We start from the raw sequence: 20,238 nt of genomic DNA on the forward strand, positions 1-20,238 counted from the left end.
AGGAACAGTGTCAGTGAAGAAAAAGGATGGATTTTGACAATGTGATGTGTAGGGGGGTTGTTTTTTTTTTTTTTTTTTTTTTTGAGGCTGAAATATTAAAGCAAAATATACCAGTGGTGCAGAAAAGAGTGCATTTGTTACTGATCAGTAAAAGAAGTACCTGGAGTGTTACTGTAAATACTATTCTATTAAAGGAGGTTTTGAATTTTCTACCTGTTGATTTGATAAATGGGTATCAGGATAATGTCTTAGAACTTTACCATATGTATACACATTTCTGTTTGGGATTAGTAAAGCAGTCCAGAAAGCTGACAGTTTCCGAAGTACCTATGTCATTTGAAGGGTGAGGGAGGGGATATAAAAATGTTACTTGACCTGTTTGCATTAGCAATCAATGGGTGTTTATTTCTATTCATTTCATGGGATTATTTTGTTGATTTAGAGCCAAGAGTTTCAGATTTATTAAAAAAAAAAGGTCTTTCCCTTTTTTTTTTTTTTTTTAGGCTTCTAATTTTTATTTTTTGAGACATAAAGGCTGTAGACTTGACAAATTTGAATAACCCTAAAACTGCATGGAGAAGAGATGGTCTTAAAACCACACGGCATGACTCTGTAGGCGATGTTAGAAGACTCTGGCGTTCATTGTTGAATTCTGTGCACACGTTTTCTTTTCTTTCCTTCTTAATTTGCATGTCAAGAAAGTGATTCCCTTTTTTTTTTCTCCCTCGTTATTTCATTTTCTTCTCTGTGAAGACACTGTACATTTATTTTGATCTCATTTTCTTTCCGTTAGATTTCTTTTCTTCTGTAGTGACATTTAGAAAGGTATTTTGGGTATCATTCTTTGAATTCTTCAGGGGTGACAGCTAACGGGGTGACAGAAAACAAAAATCTTGTTCACATTTGTCGCTTACTTATTGCACATTTTAGTACTCTTATAATTTCTCTAATTTGCATGTTACAGAACGGAAGCCAGGACAAGAAATAGAAATTAAAGCGAGAGAACGTTCCGCAGTGGTCGTTGACTGAAAATAATAATCTGCATGTTGTTTTCCCTTCTCCCTCCTGCATGTAGGGATTTGGTTTCGTAACTTTCGAAAATAGTGCCGATGCGGACAGGGCGAGGGAGAAATTACACGGCACCGTGGTAGAGGGCCGTAAAATCGAGGTGCATGTCCAAAATATTTTCCTTTTCATCTTTTTGATAAGTGTCTGCCTCACGCTCATTTGTTGTTTCAGATGCATCATTGTGTCTTGTATGTGACCCTATTCCCTTCTCATTGTTTATATATATATTTATATATAAAAAGGAAAACTGGCCTTACTTTTTTTTTTTTAATTTTCCTTTATTATGTTACTCTTATTACTGCTGAAAGGTGGATGGCAAAAGTGAGACAAAAGAAAGGTTAATCTGAAAGTTTTTTTTTTTTAATTCTTATTTTATTTTTCATGTCTTATAACCAATGGGTGCAGTAGATTCCAAGCAGTGGAGAGAGTGTTGCAAAACAAATTATAGAGCAGTTTTCTGTGTTTGTTTTCCTTTTCTTTTCCTTTCTTTTTCTTTCCACTGCAGGGCTGATGAGGGATCCACAGTGGTGTGCAAATTAAACCAAATTGTGAAATGAATAGCATTTAAGAGAACAGTTGTTGGGGGAAAAAAAAAATGAGAGGTCTTTGTCATGAAACCTTTCATTTTTTTTTCCTTTTTAAGAAGCCAGTTTCAATCTTTGTATTCTTTTGCTAACAACGTGAACCAAACAGGATTTCCTGTTCAATATCTGGTCCTTCTTCATGAAAAAAAAAAAAAAGAAAACACTGAAATTCCTATACTCAGAATCTACTCTTTCTACCACTGGCTCTCCCTCAAAATGACCATAGGGTCGTATTTGTTAAAGCTTAAAAAAAAAAAATACCAGTTAAAAATGCTTTAGTCTTTGGAGTAAGATGTTGCATATTTTGCCTTTCATTTCCCCCCACCCTCGACGATAATCCTTAGGCCCCTCACCAAACTCTCAGTAACCATGGTAACTGTATACAAACCCATGCTGGCGATGGTGGTGAATGGTAAGTGGTGAAATCCATCTGCCGTTTCACGTATTTAGTGCTGATATATCTCTATACATATATATACCACGTGAATTTTTTTGACTTGTTGTATTAAGTTTTCTTGATGCTCTATTTTTTTGGATATTGGTACGCCTGTAACTGAGTGTACGTTCTAAGCTAGCCTGGGAGGCACTGACTGGATTGAGATATGACCAGTGCACATCTTACTCAGATTGTTAACTCCATATTGTGTTAAACAATGCACCCTCTCTTTTATCCTTTTGTTAGCTGTGACTTTAAAGCTTGAATGATTTTGTTAATTCTTGCGATGTAAAAGGCTCTTGTTCCAAGTGTTGAATGCTAGATGTTGCTTCCCCGATGGTTCTTCCCCCTTAAAGTGTTGCATACGGCTAAAACTTGTTTGTCCTTTTTTTGACATTTATGTTCCCTTGTACCTTGTCTCTCCCCTCTTCTCCTCCACTGCATGTTCCTTCATATGAACCTTATTTTATGTTTAAAAAAATATTTATTGTTTCTGTGTTACCATGGAGTACACGCATGCTTTTCAATCTTCAATTATGCAGTTCCTTTTAATTTGCTTTTACTGTCTCCTTATTAAACTTTTAAATGATATGACATTGCTTTATTGAAATGATTTGTTAAGTTAAAACGGTTATGAAGTAAATGTAATTATAAAAATGTATGATTTTGTTATGCACCTACTGCCTTTTATAAATTAAAATGCATTTTAGTTTTTGTTTTTTGTTTTTTAATAAGTAATCACAGTCATAATGCATGCAACTAATTGAACTGTGGACTGGCCTTGGAATATGTGCTGATTTGAGTTTTCTATGTACATAGGTAAATAATGCCACAGCACGTGTAATGACAAATAAAAAGACTGTCAACCCTTATACAAATGGTAAGTAGAGTTTGGCCTCTTACAAGAAAATGTCTCCACCTCAGAATCTATTAAGGAATTTAACTGGGGAATCTGTGTCAACAAGCCATATTTGCACAGCATGGCTCCTGTGTCTTTGCTGCTGACCTGCTACAGTGGACCGCTTGAATCAGTAAGATAAATTTCATGACAAAGGCAAATTTAGTTTTCAAGTGAAGAGTGAATGTTCTTCTTTCATTCTCTCTGGAATAACTCCCATGTGGGTGAGATGCATATGAATTATTTGAGAATTACATGGGTGGTTTAATTTATTGTAATTAGAATGAGTTGATGGAGGATGGACATTTTGTTTGTTTCTCCCTTAAGCATCACCTGCTCGCTGATCACTAATCATTCCCAGAAGTGGGACTGCAGCATTTGGTTCTGGCTTTGAATCTTCTCTGGAGCTATTAGACTTCTGAAGTCCCTTGGAGGGTCCCTCATGATGACTTGCACACTGAGAACAGAATGTATGAGTGTGTTACACACTTCTCTCTGGGTTACCAAGTGGCATTTGGGGCAAGGGAGGATGTTCATTGTGTATTGCAGACCCCTTCAGGACAATGCATCTCTGCCCTTGCTCAAGAGGAAAACATCTCAAAACACTTCATAATAAGGACTTACAAAATATGAAAAATGATTAAAATATTCACACATTTTGATGTTTTAATCCTCAGAAGAAATGTCTCTTAAGATATATGGTGGGAGGGGGTGGGGCGGGAGAAGATGTCATATGCTAATCACATGCTTAATTGTACCAAAGTTAGAAAGAATGTAATGTAGTAAGTTAAAGTTAGAGTTTCGTGGGATACAATGCCCATTAAAATGAGTAGGATGAAGACTACAAAGGGGCTCATAATGAATGAAAAGTTTTAAAATAAAAGAAATTGTATGTAAATAGCATGATTTGAATGAAGGTAGGCATTACCCCCAAAATGTTTATGGTTGAGTTGCATTGTGAGAATGGAAGGTGTTTTTCCTCTGTTTTATGGATTTTAAAAAAATAGCAATTTCATTACAATCTTAAGGAAAAATTTATGGAATTTTTATTTTAAACATTTTAATTACACATGAAACATGAAAAAAACAGACATTTAGAAAAGAGAGGGAGGGAGGGAGGGAGGAAGGGAGGAAGACAAGGCTAAAATGCATTTTGAATGACACCACTGCCATGTTGATTTCCCACCTATCCCCTTGGAAGGTGCCACTATTACACATTATTATCTATATTTTATTTTACACTTTCTTGTGTACATGTGTAATAAGTATATATTTATAATACAGTGGCGTGTGTGTGATTTTTATATGAATGGTGTCATGGTATACACATCATTTCTGATTGACTTTTACAAATCAATATGGAGTTCTTTCAGTGTAAATACATACAGACTACATTCGTTCTTTCTAGTGGTTGCATAACATCCCATACAAAGGGTTTATTCCCACCTTACATACTGATTGACATTTTTTTTTCTGTTGTAGACAATACTACTATCATTTGGTAGTTTTGTTTTTGTTTTTCTTCTTTCTTAATTAATTTGTTTGTTCTGATATTTTAAAGGTGCACCGTTAAACAAAAATATCCCCTCAATGTGATAGAACTCTAAGGTGCAAGACTGGAAGAGTTACTTGTTCTGCTAACCCATTTTTTCAGCTTTCAACAACCCAAGACAAATCCTGAAATGGTATATAGAAAAATTCTGCAACAGGCTTTGCACGCCCAGTGCTGAAATGAAGCAAACCTCTGATTTAATGCGTCATGGAGTCTTTCTACTTGGGTAAAAATTATAACTCTGCAACTTGCCAGAGTTAGTACATGCTGGCACCAATCTGACTGTGGGGCATTTTCTCTAATGATGAAGTAGCAATTGTGTGTGTGTGTGTTTGCACCGCACATGCCTAGGCATAGGTGTTCATGTATGCTGCTGATGTGAGAAAATAAGGCAAAGGAAGCCAAATATTCCTTAAGCCATATGTAGGCATATTTATTTTAAAGAGAGGGTTACTGATCAATGTCATATCCAGTGGCTGAAAACTGGACCTGTGGTCCTTGGAGACACAGTTCAAGCCACAATGAATACTCAACATTTCTGGAATACTGACTGTATGGCATTATGTTAAACATTTTAAATGCAGTGGGTCCACATAGTGTCTTATAAAGAAGACATAGTTATTCCTGTGGTAAAGATGTAAAATCTGAGGCTAGTGGAGATGAAGTAATTAGTGACGTCTTTTCCTTTTATTATGACATAACAAAATCCTATGGCCATGCCAGGTGTTACGAGTGCATCACTTTCACCTGTCACTTTGCAGAACTGCACTCAGGCAACCGGCTACAAGAACAAAAAGATTATTCAACGTGCAGCCCCAAACTCCTGCCACCTTGGCAAGTGCTTGTTTGCTCAGTCATGCCCTACTCTTTGCGCCCTCATGAACTGTAGCCCCCCCAGGCTCCTCTGTCCAGGGAATTCTCCAAGCAAGAATACTGGAGTAGGTTGCCATTTCCTACTCCAGGAGACCTTCGCAACCCAGAGATCAAACCCGCATCTCCTTTGTCTCCTGCATTGGCAGGTGGATTCTTTCCCACTGTGCCACCTGGGAAGCCCATGTGTTGGCATAAGTATCTCTTATCCCATTACAGAGGACTCTGCATTCTTAGTTTCTGGAAATAAATCGCGTGGGTCTCTCACCTGTATACCTGAAAGGGGACACTCAAGGGGTTATCCTGTTACATAGACTGTGTATGTTACCTAAATGAGGAAGGATAATCACAGTAGAATTGACTTTAAAAAAAAGAAAATTCTAACTGTATAGAGACAGTTGGTTTCTGTAGAGGAGATCATGAAGAATTTTACTATTCAAGTAAAGGATTCTCAAAACTTTATCAATCCTTAATTCGTGAGTGCCATCACTACAAATAAAATTTCCCATAAAATGCAATACAACATTCTGGAAAGATAGGGGCCCTCTTAGATCCTTGGACTTCCCTGGTGCCTCAGACAGTAAAAGCATCTGCCTACAATGCGACAGACCCAGGTTCAATCCTTGGGTTGGGAAGATCCCCTGGAGAAGGAAATGGCAGCCCACTCCAGTATTCTTGCCTGGAAAATCCCATGGACAGAGGAGCCTGGCAGGCTGCAGTCCATGGGGTCACAAAGAGTCGGACATCATTGAGCGACTTCATTTTCACTTTTCACTTTCACTTAGATCCTTAACAAGCATGACTGTGTTAATGGAAAATTTTATCACCACACAAAAAAGAAAGAAACAAGAAAGTGGTAGCTGTGTGAGATGATGGATATGTTGATTAGCTTGATTATGGAAAGAATTTTACAATGTGTATGTATAGCAAATCCACAAATGGTACACTTTCAATATAGATACCAATTATACCTCAATAAAGTTGGAGGGAAAAATAGAAAAGTGAGGATCAATGAAGTCACACAGCAATGAGAAAATTAAGTGATTTGGGGGATTCATTTGTGAGCTACCTCATTCATCCTCACAAACCATCAAACTTAGGCTTCAGCAAAATTATGGATTTACTCAAGTCATCGACTTTTGAGGTCATCCCCAAATGGAAAAGAATCTAACTGTCAGTGCCATCATCACATTTCATGCGTTCCTTTTGGATATCAGTCAATCATCCAACAAAGTGTTAAGCAGCTGCAGAATTTCCAGTGATGAGTAAGACAGGATCCGAAACATGATAGACACGTTACTAGGACTCTCTGCTCTAGAGGAGCACAGTTAATAATACTATGGAGGAGGTAGATTAATAATACTGTAGAGGTCCTTTCCCAGGACCTTTGAGCTTGCCTCTAAAAGACTGTGGAATGACATAGAAGGGTCTGGAAAACCCTCCCGATCTGAAAGCTCCATCAAGAGGGAGTTGAGTGGGCTACTTCCATATTGCTGGGTTTTCCTAAGGACATCAAGCCTCAGAGAAGAGTTAGGGTTTACTGTGCTCATTGGCAATCAAATATTTGCTCTGTAAAATAAGTGGACAACCATAATCCCAGGAATTTCTTCAGTGTTGGAGAAGTGTGAGTGTTGGATGTAGCTCTTCTATTTTTTCAGCGTTCACAAGAAGGGTGAAAACTGAACAAAAAGATCCAAAACTGTATAGAGGTGGATTTTATATCACCTCTGTTTTTTAGGGATGGTTGACCTGCAGGGGGGCTGTTGAAACGTTCTGCATAAGAGCTTTCTCAAGTGGGACCTGTAGATATAATGGGACCTACTATATAGGATGTTTGAGGTTATTACGGGACATGAAGCTTCCTTGGTGGCTCAGCGGTAAAGAATCCACCTGTCTCCATAGGAGACGGAAAGAGATTCGGGTTCAATCCTTGGGGTGGGGAAGATCCCCTGAAGGAGGAAATGGCAACCCACTCCAGTGTTCTTGCCTGGAAAATTTGATGGACAGAGGAGACGGGCAGGGTACAGTCCATGGGGTCACAAAGAGTCAGACATAACTGAGTGATGGAGTGCGCACAAACTCTCACAAGCGCACGTGCGTGTGCACACACACACACACACACACACACACAGGAGATGAAATACTCAACACAGTGGCAGGCACAAAGTGCCCTAAAAATGTAATGACATGATAATATCAATAATAAATAGCCATCTTGTTCCATTTCTTGCTATGATAGTAAGCAGATAGATATACTAGTTTAAGGATAAAATATTCGGATGCCAACAGAGGCTGGCCAGGTAAAATAAACAGAGAAGGTCTGAGAAACTTGCAGCCTTTTTGACTCTCTTTTGTTTTCATACTGAGCAAAGCAAAATAGTTTTCTGGAAGGAAAAAACCAGAGAAGGCAATGGCAACCCACTCCAGTGTTCTTGCCTAGAGAATCCCAAGGGCGGCGGAGCCTGGTGGGCTGCCATCTATGGGGTCGCACAGAGTCGGACACGACTGAAGCGACTTAGCATCAGCAGCAGCAGAAGGAAAAAACAGCACAGGGTAGCCAAAAGATCGCTGATTTTTGGCCCCCAAGCCAAGCATGTAACAGGGAACAGACAAACTGGGGGCTTAAGTGAGGGTGGTCCCTGGTCACCCCAGCAAATTGGTCTGTAGGGAATTCCTGAAGGTGCCATTTCTGCTCATATTTGAAAAGAAGCAGAAATCTTGTATCATAGATGAAATTTAAATGTTGACAATAAACATGTATTTCAAAAAAAGAAAAAGTTACTGAGTGAACTGGATGCAATGTGCAAATGACTTTTCATTTTGGGCATTGCCTTCTGCAGCATTTCAAATACCAGATTCCTGGCATCTGCAGTATATGTCTTTAGAAAGCCTCAGGACAGTTTTGGAAATGCCTGTCGGGCGTTTAAGGGTGCTTTCTTGAATGGGTTTTCCTTGAAATTCAACTCAGCAAAGCCCTGGAGAAGACATGTGTTGATTTGTTTGTGTGCACATTCAGACCTGTCTTTTAACACCCTATATAGCCATAGTTAACACGGAGGACCTCAGCCAGTGTTTTCTACAGAAGGCTGGCAGATGACCTTTAAGAAGCTGAATTTAAGGAGGGGAGCACTGATTTGGAGGCAGCCCCTTGAAGCAGGGCTGCAGAAGGGTCCCTCTAAACAGCTCTTACGTCTGATGTGGAGTGAGACCCCCATGTGTCTGGTGTCTGCTCCATTGCCTTCTTGTATGGGGGCTCTGGGAGGCTGGGAGCCATGGGTTTTTATCAGCAATTCTCCCTTTGCTGTAAGCCTCATTGTTCGGTTTAATGTCCTTGATCAAAATCTCTGAATTCGTGAGGCCTGGGGACAAACACAAACTGCCTTAGAAATTAAAACTGGGATCATTTTGTCCGTCTTCCTGACAGTGCAGGCTCCTGTCTCCAGCAGGGTGATCCCAAGGGTCCCTTCCAGGTACTAGAAGGAGTGGAAGGGACTAGGAGACCATTTGCATGTGATTTGCATGCATTTACATAAGCCTGCAAGAGCCCTGTTAAGTATGAGCAGAGGTGATTTTCAAGAGCTGGATTCTTATTGCCTTTCCCTTGAAGATAGTCACCCCTAATGGTGCCTCCCCTTTTTTTGTAAATGTGTATAAGGAAGCAGGTCATCGATGGTTGGAAGGAGAGCACAGCCAAAAAGGAATGAGTCCATTAGAAAAAAGCTCTTTATTCTTTCAGTTCCTTTAGAGCAAAACTAAGTAAATATTTATGGATCCAAACACACAGTTTTGTATGTTGGGAATTCACTTCGGACAGCAGTCAGTCCCACTTGCTTTACCATCAATTTTAATGAGGGAGGGTGGTTATAGAAACAATTAAGAGCAAGTGAAGAAAGAAAAAAGAGAAATCTAAGTGGTGTTAACTGCTTTGCAGAAAACAAAGCTGGGAATTGCATCAGGGAACAGCCTGAAGACTGGGGAAGGGAGAGACATTAGGCAGCCTGCCCTGGAGAAGACGTTGTTGTTCAGTTGCTCAATTGAGTCTGACTCTTTGCAACCCATGGACTGCAGCACGCCAGGCTTCCCTGTCCTTTGTTGTCTTCCAGAGTTTGCACAAACTCATCCATTGAGTCGGTGATGCCATCCAATCATTTCATTCTCTGTCACACCCTTCTCCTTTTGCCTTCAGTTTTTCCCAGCATCAGGGTCTTCTCCAATGCATCAAGTAGCCAAAGTATTGGAGCTTCAGCTACAGCATCAGTCCCTCCAATGAATATCCAGGGTTGATTTCCTTTAGAATTGACTGGTTTGACCTTGCAGTCCAAAGGACTCTCAAGAGTTCTCCAGCACCACATTTTGAAGGCATCAGTTCTTCGGTGCTCAGCCTTCTTTTTGGTCCAACTCTCACATGCGTACATGACTGCTGGAAAAACCATAGCTTTGACTAGAGGGAAGTTTTTCTTTGCTTTTTAATATGCTGTCTGGGTTTGTCATAGCTGGTAAACTTTGAGTACTGGGCAGATTTGTCCAAGCAGAGCAAGCAGTGGGTACAATTCAGAATGCTCTAGAAGGATCTTTGGTTCTTTAGAAAAGATTTAATAGGCCAATATCACCATAGATTGGAGGGAGGGAAACAGTGGTACCATATAAAGGGACTGGAGTTAGATTATGTGGACTTGTTTGTTGCCATGTACTTAAGAAATAGAAATGTCTAGGCTAGCATGATGGCATTGGTAAGAGAGGGATGTAGAGAGAGTAGAAGTACCTTTTCAAAGTCTAACCTATAGGATTTTTTAATGGATGGTACAGGATATGTGAGGATTAAGGGAGCATCAAGGCATTATTGATCAAGAATTTTGTTTTGAGGAATGAAGCGGATGGAGATGCCATTTGCTGAAGGGGGGTGTCTTGGTGAGAAATCCACTTCAGAGGGAGGAGGGAATGAGAAGTTAGGTCTCCATGCCTGAGGTGTGGTTCAGATGTGCCTTTGTTTCTCCTCCGGTGGGAGCAGAGTAGCTTTATGTAAGAGTCAGGACCAGTGATGGGAAGAAGGGAAAACCCTCTTCTGATGTTTCCAGGGCTCCCTGAGCAGTATCATTGGATTTTGCTGCTCCCAGATCCTAGCTGGCTTCTTGTAGAGGAGACCTACTCAGTTATCGCTCTCAATTAATGCTTGTGACTGTAAGATGGCACGGATTTCCTGAGGAGGGAGAGTATTGTTTTGTTTCGTTTATGTTTATATTAATTGAAAGTTTTCTATAGGGAGATATAGTAAACTGGTAGATCATTGGTAGATAGATAATGCCATGAAGCTGTGTGCCTAAGAAGATGTCAGGTCAGCTTTGATAAGAGCTGATAAGTTGATTGATCAATCAAAAGACATAATAGAAATGATACAGATGGATGGATGAATGGATGGACGGACAGATAGATGATAGATAGATGCATCTGGCATGAATGAAGTTGCAGCTCACCCTCCATCTCCTATTGCTGACGATCCTTCAGTTCTACCATCTCCCACCCCCTCTCCCTTCTCTTCTTGCGTGTTCCTTTGATGCCAGCTCCTGGATGCCAGCCGTTATACTGCTATCCTTTTCAAGGTGTAAGATTAAAAATGTCTTCTTTATTTTTTGTTTTTATGTGTTATTTGTGTGCAAAGTATTATAAACCTATATAGCCAATTGTGTCAGTTGGGTATCTAAGCTAACTTTGTTGGACTTACAAACAAACTGGACATATGCACATGCTCTCAGAATGGAACTTGTTCATATGTAGGGGAGTTACTCTATCTGTCTTCCTCAGTGGCTACAGTCCATGGGGTCACAAAGAGTCAGACATGATTGAGCACACACACACACACACACACGCTTCCTTAGTGGCTCAGTAGGTTGTGGCTACCTCTCAGCTGTTCTTATAGGTGCATCACTTGTACCAGGCAATGGGATGGCACACCTCTCCCTTCCAGAAAAAGCTCTGAGAGTACTTGTCAGAAATACCTTCTCTCACATCACAACTCTCACCATTGCTTTTTCTCAGGAGCATTTAGTAAAGGACCTCTGGTGTTTAACCTTCAGCCCAAGGACACAGGGTTTCCCATACCTGTCCCCTGTCTTTCAGCAGTTCTATAATAGATGCTTTCACACACACACACACACACACACACACACACACACACAAAACAGAAGAAACAGGAATTAATCACTAAACCCTAAAGTATGATCATTTTTTGAGCTGGTGGTTTAGTCACCAAGTCGTGTCTTGAGAACCCATGGACCATAGCCTGCTAAGCTCCTCTGTCCATGGAATTTCCCTGGCAAGAATACTGGAGTGGGCTGCCATTTCCTTCTCCAGGGGATCTTCCCAACCCCGGGACTGAACCTGTGTCACCTGCATTGCAGGTGGATTCTTTAGCACTGAGCCACCAGGGAAGCCCATAGATTGTTCCCTAAATAGTGTGCAGTGCTTGTGTAGTGCAGATAGCTTCCTGATTTGCAGATAATCTTGTTTGCTATTTTCTTAAGTAGAAGTTTCTAAAGGGCCAGGATTTATTTTACAGAAAATGCACCATGCAGAACATTTGGAAAATTACAAAATTCTGTTAATCCTATATACAGGTTATTTGAAAGTTCTCTTAGATATCATGCATTGACTAAGAATTTGTATGGTTTTTGAATTCTTTGAAATGTATTCCACACAATCTATAGTGAATGAATGTCATTTTATTTGGGTTTTAGAAAGCACTTTGGAATTCTATGGGGTCTCTGGGTCGCAATTAGGAATGACAATTATTAGAATATAGACGCTTGCTCCTTGGAAGAAAAGTTATGACCAACCTAGACAGCATATTAAAAAGCAGAGACATTACTTTGCCAACAAAGGTCCATCTACTCAAAGCTATGGTTTTTCCATAGTCATGTGTGGATGTGAGAGTTGGACTATAAAGAAAGCTGAGCGTGGAAGAATTGATGCTTTTGAATTGTGGTGTTGGAGAAGAGTCTTGAGAGTCCCTTGGACTGCAAGGAGACCCAACCAGTCCATCCTAAAGGCAATCAGTCCTGGGTGTTCATTGGAAGGACTGATGCTGAAGCTGAAACTCCAATCCTTTGGCCACCTGATGCGAAGAGCTGACTCATTAAAAAAGACCCTGATGCTGGGAAAGATTGAAGGCAGGAAGAGAAGGGGACAACAGAGGACGAGATGGTTGAATGGCATCACTGACTCAATGGATGTGAGTTTGAGTAAACTCTGGGAGTTGGCAATGGACAGGGAGGCCTGGCATGTTGCAATCCATGGGGTCACAGAGAGTCAGACATGACTGAGCTACTGAACTGAACTGAAGAATGTTTCTAAAAGAATTCTGTTTTATGTGTGCTTCCAAATTTTTGCAAACTTAATACAAAGAGATGTGATGGATTATCTAGCAGTGATACATGAAAGAAGAACAAAATACTTAAGTTATTATAGGGGCTTTAGAAAATATGGATATGGGGCAAAATCAATCACCATATCCTTTTCAAAAGGTTCATCTGTAGCTGGTCAGTAGTTTCTGTACTATTATGTAGGCAGAAAATCAAAGAAGGCCATAAATCCATAAAAAAAAAAAAAAAAAAAAGCCAACCCATTTGACTTGTGGTTAACTTGCAATGATATGAGTTGTTGAATCAAACGTGATAACATTTTTGTGTATTTGTTTTAAGGCTGGAAATTGAATCCAGTTGTGGGTGCAGTGTACAGTCCTGAATTCTATGCAGGTAAAGAGTTTCTCTTTGCATGATATTTTCTTTGTCTTTCCTACATGTGCTTTGCCTGCCTATAAAGAGTGGGTTTCATCAAATAATCTGAACCAATAAATTCCTGTCCTCCCAAGTTCTGAATGATTTTTTTTAAGGCAAAACCAAAAGTGTTCAAAAAATCTTAAAAAAAAAATAAAGGGGAATCGTGTAAGTTACATTGTGATATAAGCATGGGGCCACAGCCCCTTGTGATGTTTCACATAGATTTTGCCTCAAAAAAAGCATTGAGATTTTGTTCAAGAGCCTTTGAACAAATGTTCGGCTGTTCACACAGGTTTTCTTTCAATGTGCCTGAATGTGTTTTTGAGCCATACCTTTCCATTTGGAGTTGCATTTTTTTTTTTTTTCCCCTTGGCAAAGCAGAGAATTGGATTAATTATCTCAATGATGTGGCAGTGAGTTGGAATTGCAAAGAGAATTATTTAGGAAACTAGGAAAGTTAAGTTCTCCTTCTTTCTCCATTAATCAATGTTCCGTAGTGGTTCCCTTTCTCTCTGCTTTGCCTTCAAGGGTCTATATCTTTTTCCTCGTCCCTTCCTTGCTGCTCACCAACGACCACTCAAATCCTCTGTCCCAGAAAACTTGGTCATCAAATTTGGGGAGAGAGTAACCTGGAAGCAACAGCAGCTGAGACTGGTTTTTTATTTTTTTGCTCGGCTTTGCCCGTTAAACTTCTACCAATTATTTTTCCTGCTCATGAACAAAGCTGCATTGAACATCTGGGATGTTCAACCTAATCAACCTCAGTAGATTTGCCATGTAGAGGGTTGAGAAGAAGTCTTGCTTCGATGTGGCCCTTGCTTTTTAATAAGGAGAAATCAACGACCCATTGGTCTATATCCACTCTTTTGTAATCTCTTGATGGTAAGCCACTCCCCTTGCTTTCTCTCTTCTGTGATGCTCTACATCGGTCATTTTCCTGAAAGTCAACACTGACCTTAGTGGATGACAAAGGAATATAGGAAACTTTAATATCTGCTCTAGCACAAAAACCAACTTGATTTTAAAAGATGGTAAATCTGGAAAGGCCCAACATGATAGCTGAGTTCCAGATTTTAGATAGACAGTGTTTGGAGTTGTTCTTCATGTGTGAATTTTATTACAAGCCTGGGCTACATCAAGGGACTCTAATAGTGAAGTAGTTGTGCTGACTCCTATGTGAGGGGGTGGGGAAGGACCTAGCTTTGAGACTTTCTATGATTATGTGGTGGGATCCACTTCCCACGAGGACATATCACGGAGTGAGAAACGTGGCTGTTACTCTCAGGCACCCTGGGATGGAACCCTGGTTTCTCTGCTTACCAGATGTGTGACTCTAGGCAAGTTGCTTAACCTCTCTGTGCCTCAGCGTCTTCATCTGTTCCGTGGGAGATGGTGGTAGTAACAAACTCACAAGTATTTATAAGAATTACATGGGTTGATATATGAAGAGTATTGGTGCATAACCGGCACCATATAAATGTTGGGGAAATACAGATAAATAAGTTAATGCCCCACCTCTCTGCCATAAGGGGAAAGTTAACTGAGAGCTGATTCTGCTGAATTCTGGGTGACCCACTAGACTAAAAGATTCTCTTCTCAATGTGAGAGACTAGTGCTTCAGGGCTTAGGGTATCCAATCCAGGGGGCACAGACATTGCTGGGGTTGCCCAAATCTCCAAAGAAACGAAATCTCCCGAAAGGGCAAGGTGGAAGTTGGAAAGCAGCTTCTGTGTATTTGCAGGTGGTGCCCGGTAAGATGGAGTTGCTAGAATAGAAAGGTGACAGATTTTCTCTCTGTGTGTGTGCCAATGTGCATGTCTTCCCCCCCAAAATAATGAGATCAAGAACAGGAAGCTTGACACTGTCCTATGAGGAGGTAGAGTATGAATGTGTGAGTTGAATCAGAGAGAAGACAGTACATTTTTTTAGCCCCATGCAATATAATTACTGTTCACCTTTGGCTCATGCAGCCAGGAAAACACCAAATTATCTCCCTTACAAGTGACTTCAAACCTCTTTGCATGTATGTGAGTGTCTAAGAGGTTGTTAATTCAGAAGAAACCATCCAGAATGACTTACACATACAAGAATAGATGAATCTGTATAACTCTTAGAGTGTTAGAGCAACCATTGAAATGAGCCCTGGGCCCAGCCTCAAAAGTCAGGTCTCTGGACTCCAGGGAAAGAATGTTATTACAAGGGTTACTATTGACTGAGAATTTTTTGGTCAGGCCCTGTTTTAAGCACTTTACCTAAATGAATGTATTTGAATCCTCACAGCAGTTTCCCAAATGTGGAAACTAAAGTCCAAAGGGTTTGCATCACGGGATTAAGATTTCACAGCTGGTAAGAAGCCAGCTAGAGTTGAAGTTAAGAGCCTGTGTTCTTTGCAACCAGCTTATTCTGCTTTATTTTTTATGAATGTTGGAAGTCATCATTCTTACTGAGCATGCCTTCTAATAGGAGATCACATTACTACTCTGTCCAAATAAGGCAAATTAAAGAGAGAAATGAAATGATCATTTTGGATTATTCCAACCACCATGCATGCTGCTTATGCTCAGTCGCTCAGTCACATCCAGCTGTTTGCAAGCCCACGGATTGTAGCCCTCTAGGCTCTTCTGTCCATGGGATTCTCCAGGCAACAGTACTGGAGTGGGTTGCCATTTCCTCCTCCAGGGAATCCACCATCATATTTAGATGTATTAACTGGTTGTGTCAGGGGAAGTTTTCAGGAGCCTGGACAACTGGATAATTATTTCTATGGGCTGCTCCAATAAACTTGAATCTAAAAAAAAGGTGGCGGCTGGAGACAGATAAGTAAATGTTACTTGAGGAATCTGAGTATTTGTGTTTGGTGTGGCCAGTACCTGGGCCGTCCTTCAGAACCAGAGGCTGTCTTTTTTTGCCCGTACGTTTGTCTGTGTAGGTAGGCAGTGTGGGTGTGTGCTCAGCTGCTCAGTCGCTCAGTCGTGTCCAACTATTTGTGACCCCATAGACTGTAGCCCGCCAGGCTCTTCTGTCCATGGGATTCTCCAGTTAAGAAGACTGGAGTGGGTTGCCAGAGTTCATGATATTCAGAAATCTGGGAAAATGCTGCTGCAACCTCAACACTCCAGAACAATTCCTTTGAAATACTTGAAGACCCATAAACCCTGAGAATCCTGCTAGCTTCCATTTGAAATTTCAGGCACCTGTGTGTGTGGGATGCATATATGCAAAACAGAGCCGTAGAACTTATTCATTTCCATAACCAGGTATAATGCCTTATGTTATCCGTTTAAATACCCATGACTAAGAATCTAGGGGGCATTCGAAATTTCCCCAAGTATAAAAATAGTCAGGATTTATCTTGGAATTTTGAATGTGCCCCAGAGCTGAAATGAAGACCATGTCATTGATTTGCTGTGGGTATTTCATAGGTCAGCACTGTATCTACCTGAGATAGAGAACCAGCCTTATTTTATTAGTCATTTCTATATATAAGATTTTTGCATTAATGACAAAGATCACCATATCCCCATAGTATAATCATTGATTTTCTGAAGCTTATACAGAATTAACAACCCAGCCTCCAATTGTCTCCCAGAATGGGCAGGAAAAGTCCACATATTTTGTAAATTAAAATCAATATTTTCAATTTCTCCTTAAGGTAATTTTCCTAATTTAGTGGACTTTTCCCTAACATTTATTTTCTCTTTAATTATAAAATGGCAGGTTATTGATTTTCGTCTATACCCTCTTGACGCCCTGAGTGCATTTTTATTGCTAATGCAGGGTGGGGGTGGGGAGAACAGTTACACCTCTTAATGAGGATCTTTAATTACTAGCTGAACAGTATTAATTTGCTTTGATAAATTATGACACACACTCTCCCTCACACACACATTCCAGGGGAACCATTTAGAAACCTGTTATGAAAGGTCTTTCACTGGGAGTGGTTTTTCTGAACTCTCATCAAGTTATGCCTGTAAGGACTCTTTTAAATGCTTATCCAGTCCCAGTCTCCAGAAGCAGATATACCTAAATCAGCATATTCTATGAACATACATAAATCTCCTCCAAAGACAAGTGGATGTTTTCCTATAAAACTAAGCAGCAGCATTGATGATTTTTTTCTAAGCCTAATGATCTTCAGACTCCTTGAGGCGTATTCTCATGACAAATGATTGATAAGTCAATAGAAAAAAAAAAAAGCCCAGGTGAGTTTCAAAGACTCCAGTCAGCTTCTATGGGCATTCCATTTTAGAGTCAAAATAAAATTGAAGGTACTAAATAGAAGAAGAATATCTGCAAATGTCCGTTGCCAGTGTGCGCATGCTAAGTCATTTCAGTCGTGTCTGACTATATGAAACCCTAGGGATGTAGCCCCCAGAATTCTCTGTCCATGGGATTCTCCAGGCAAGAAGACTGGAGTGGGTTGCCATACCCTCCTCCAGGGGATCTACCTGACTCAGGGATCAAACCTGAGTCTCACGAATTGACAGGTAGGTTCTTTACCATTAGCACCACCTGAGAAGCCCACAATAGCATTTCTCAAGTTACTTAGTGTAATTAGAAACAGGATTTTTAAGAGGAGATCTCAACACTTTCCCTGTCATTGTGACAAGAGATTTTTAAAAAAAAATTATATCCTTAAGGGATAATCATGATATCAAGCCAACAAAACTGTTGATGGAAAGCACTTTTAATCTTCACACATAAGTGAAACAAAATAAAAATAAATAACAGAAGGCTATACACAGTTGTCGACATGGTGCTGACAAATGGCAAATTCATCCATTTCTTAGTTGCTGGTAAGATGGCTACAGAGCTCACACACACTGTTTATCATATCTGCCAACTCATTTCTGTGATTAAATATTCCATCAGTGGGGCTATAAGGCAGCAGAGCTTAACAAGATTCATAAGATGCTCCACTTGAACATGCATAACTCACTTCCATGGATGGGGAGCACCCCGCCTGCAGAGGAAAATTGGAACGGAGTTAAATTACTCCACAAGTCATGATCAATGGAGAAAGGAAAAGCTCTTCCAATGCAGTGCAGATCTAAGATAGGGTTAGGTTTTGATGATGGGAAACACACAAAATCAAAAGGAGAGAGATACAGAGCCAGTTAACTTGGAGACCTTGAAGACGATGATGAACAATAGTCTGGGTGGGGTGACGCTATTATCATTAGTGGATTTGGCGGTGGGGAGAGGGGGAAAGAAGGGGGTCCTGAGTGGATCTTTCTTCTGAAAATAAATATTTCTGGTTTTGTGGGGGTGTGAAACAGAATGACACATACTCCAAAAAGGGCATACATGGCTGCAAAGTCACATTTGAAAAGTGGCCAGGTCTTAAAACCAGGTTATCCTGGGGTTATAGGGAGGATCAGATACCATAATGAGTATAATAAAACTTCACAGACTATAAGGTAAGATAGAAATATAAGAGATTAGTGTGATCTCTGAAGTCGCCTGGATTGATTGTGTCCACGTCAGCACAAAGCTGGCCACAGACCACGTGACTTGATACCAGGCTAGGTGATGGGAAAGAGGATTGGGATCAAATGAAGAGGATGGATGAGCACTGTGAGATTGCACATCTCAAAAGGGCAGCTGTATTTGACCTTGGATTACCTGAAGCAAGGTATTGGTTTTCTGTGAGCTCTTGGCCACTGTGAACCATGATTCATCTAAGAATTGGGTCAGAAGAAGGTTAGATGTAGGTCTCCCTGCCAGCTGCTCCTCTACCCCCACTTGAGTTTGCTGAGTCCATTACAACTAATAGAATGACCTTTAGCCACACTTTTGGATGGACTTCTTTCTAATTCCATTCCTGAAATTTGGATACAGTAGCTTCTGACAAAAGTAAGATTTGTCCAGAATCTGGGTTAGCCTGACATTTGTTGCTGTTGAAAAATTTGGTCACAGTCCTAGACTTTGGGTTGGGCTTGGGGTAATCTACCAAAAGCCTGGGTACCAAGCATGCCCCATCTGGGGTGATGGTCTTAGCATCCTGAAATAGTATGCGCTTAGTTGCTCGGTTATGTCCGACTCTTTGTGATCCCGTGGACAGTAACCTGCCAGGCTCTTTGTCCATGGGATTCTCCAGGCAAGAATCCTGGAGTGGGTTGCTGTTCCCTTCTCCAGGGGATCTTCCCGACCCAGGGATTGAACTCGAATCTCCTGCATTGGCAGGCAGATTCTTTACTGCTGAGCCACCAGGAATGCCCCTCTACAGCTCTGCACTTCCTTGTAGCCACCCGGAGGACCAACCCTGCCTGGCCTCAGAGCCATGGCGGTGAGGAGCTGCTCCACATGCACAGTGACCTTTGGCTCAGTGATATTTTGTATAATTTACACATCTGCCAGATTCCAGTGCAATGCACTCCAGTGAACTGGAACAGAAGAGTCCAGATTGAAGTCCCCAAGCAAAGGATTTTCAGCCTGGAAATGTTCCACTTCAAAGAGTTTATCTTGTACATCTGTTTACCTTTGCCTCCCCTTTCAGTTGCAATTCACTGTGCTTCTCCCCTCTGCACTCTGCATCTGTCTTATCAGATTTCATCCCAGCCCAGCCCACATTTGGCCTTAATTTTTATCTGCGTCCTTCCCTGTCCCACAGAGGGACTGCAGCTCAGCTTTGATGGGGCCCTGTGGGCGTTTTTGATCTTCAGATAGGATTAGAACTTGCTTATGTGCTGGAAACAGCATTTCCTAAATAAATGTGTCCCCATTCTATTGAATGGAAAGGCCATCAAGGCGAGCTACCCCCAAAGTGAGGAGTGTCAAGATGGTCCTTGTAGGAGATGCCCCACCTTTAGGCCATGGGAGGATGATGAGGTTCAGGTATGTGACTCTGGATAAACTTCACAGGGAAAGTTCTAGGCTGTCCTCATCAACATACTCAGCAATTTGAAACATCAGCAACATAAGACAACTTTGGGCACTTTCTCTGTGCCAAATTCTGCCTCTCCTCCCGTTCTTATAAAAATGTTATAGCCTTGTCTTCATTATAGAAATTATGAAACCAAGGTTTCACAGAGAGTTTCTCTCATTCATTTAAATCA

At 40.7% G+C, this 20,238-nt stretch overlaps 1 protein-coding gene across 18 annotated transcripts in view; it reads left to right on the forward strand.

Moving 5' to 3' along the window:
- The window catches only part of RBFOX1 (RNA binding fox-1 homolog 1), a 2,444,696-nt gene that overhangs the window by 2,318,357 nt on the left and 106,101 nt on the right, over window positions 1-20,238 (forward strand). For all 18 annotated transcript variants that reach the window (XM_061401054.1, XM_061401052.1, XM_061401049.1 and 15 more), the window contains 3 exons: window positions 1,076-1,168; window positions 2,908-2,968; window positions 13,103-13,156. In XM_061401054.1, coding sequence (XP_061257038.1) covers window positions 1,076-1,168; window positions 2,908-2,968; window positions 13,103-13,156 — 208 coding nt within the window. The remainder of the gene's footprint in view (window positions 1-1,075; window positions 1,169-2,907; window positions 2,969-13,102; window positions 13,157-20,238) is intronic.

The sequence above is a fragment of the Bos javanicus genome, chromosome 25 (assembly GCF_032452875.1).
Source record: "Bos javanicus breed banteng chromosome 25, ARS-OSU_banteng_1.0, whole genome shotgun sequence".
Classification (NCBI taxonomy): Eukaryota; Metazoa; Chordata; class Mammalia; order Artiodactyla; family Bovidae; genus Bos; species Bos javanicus.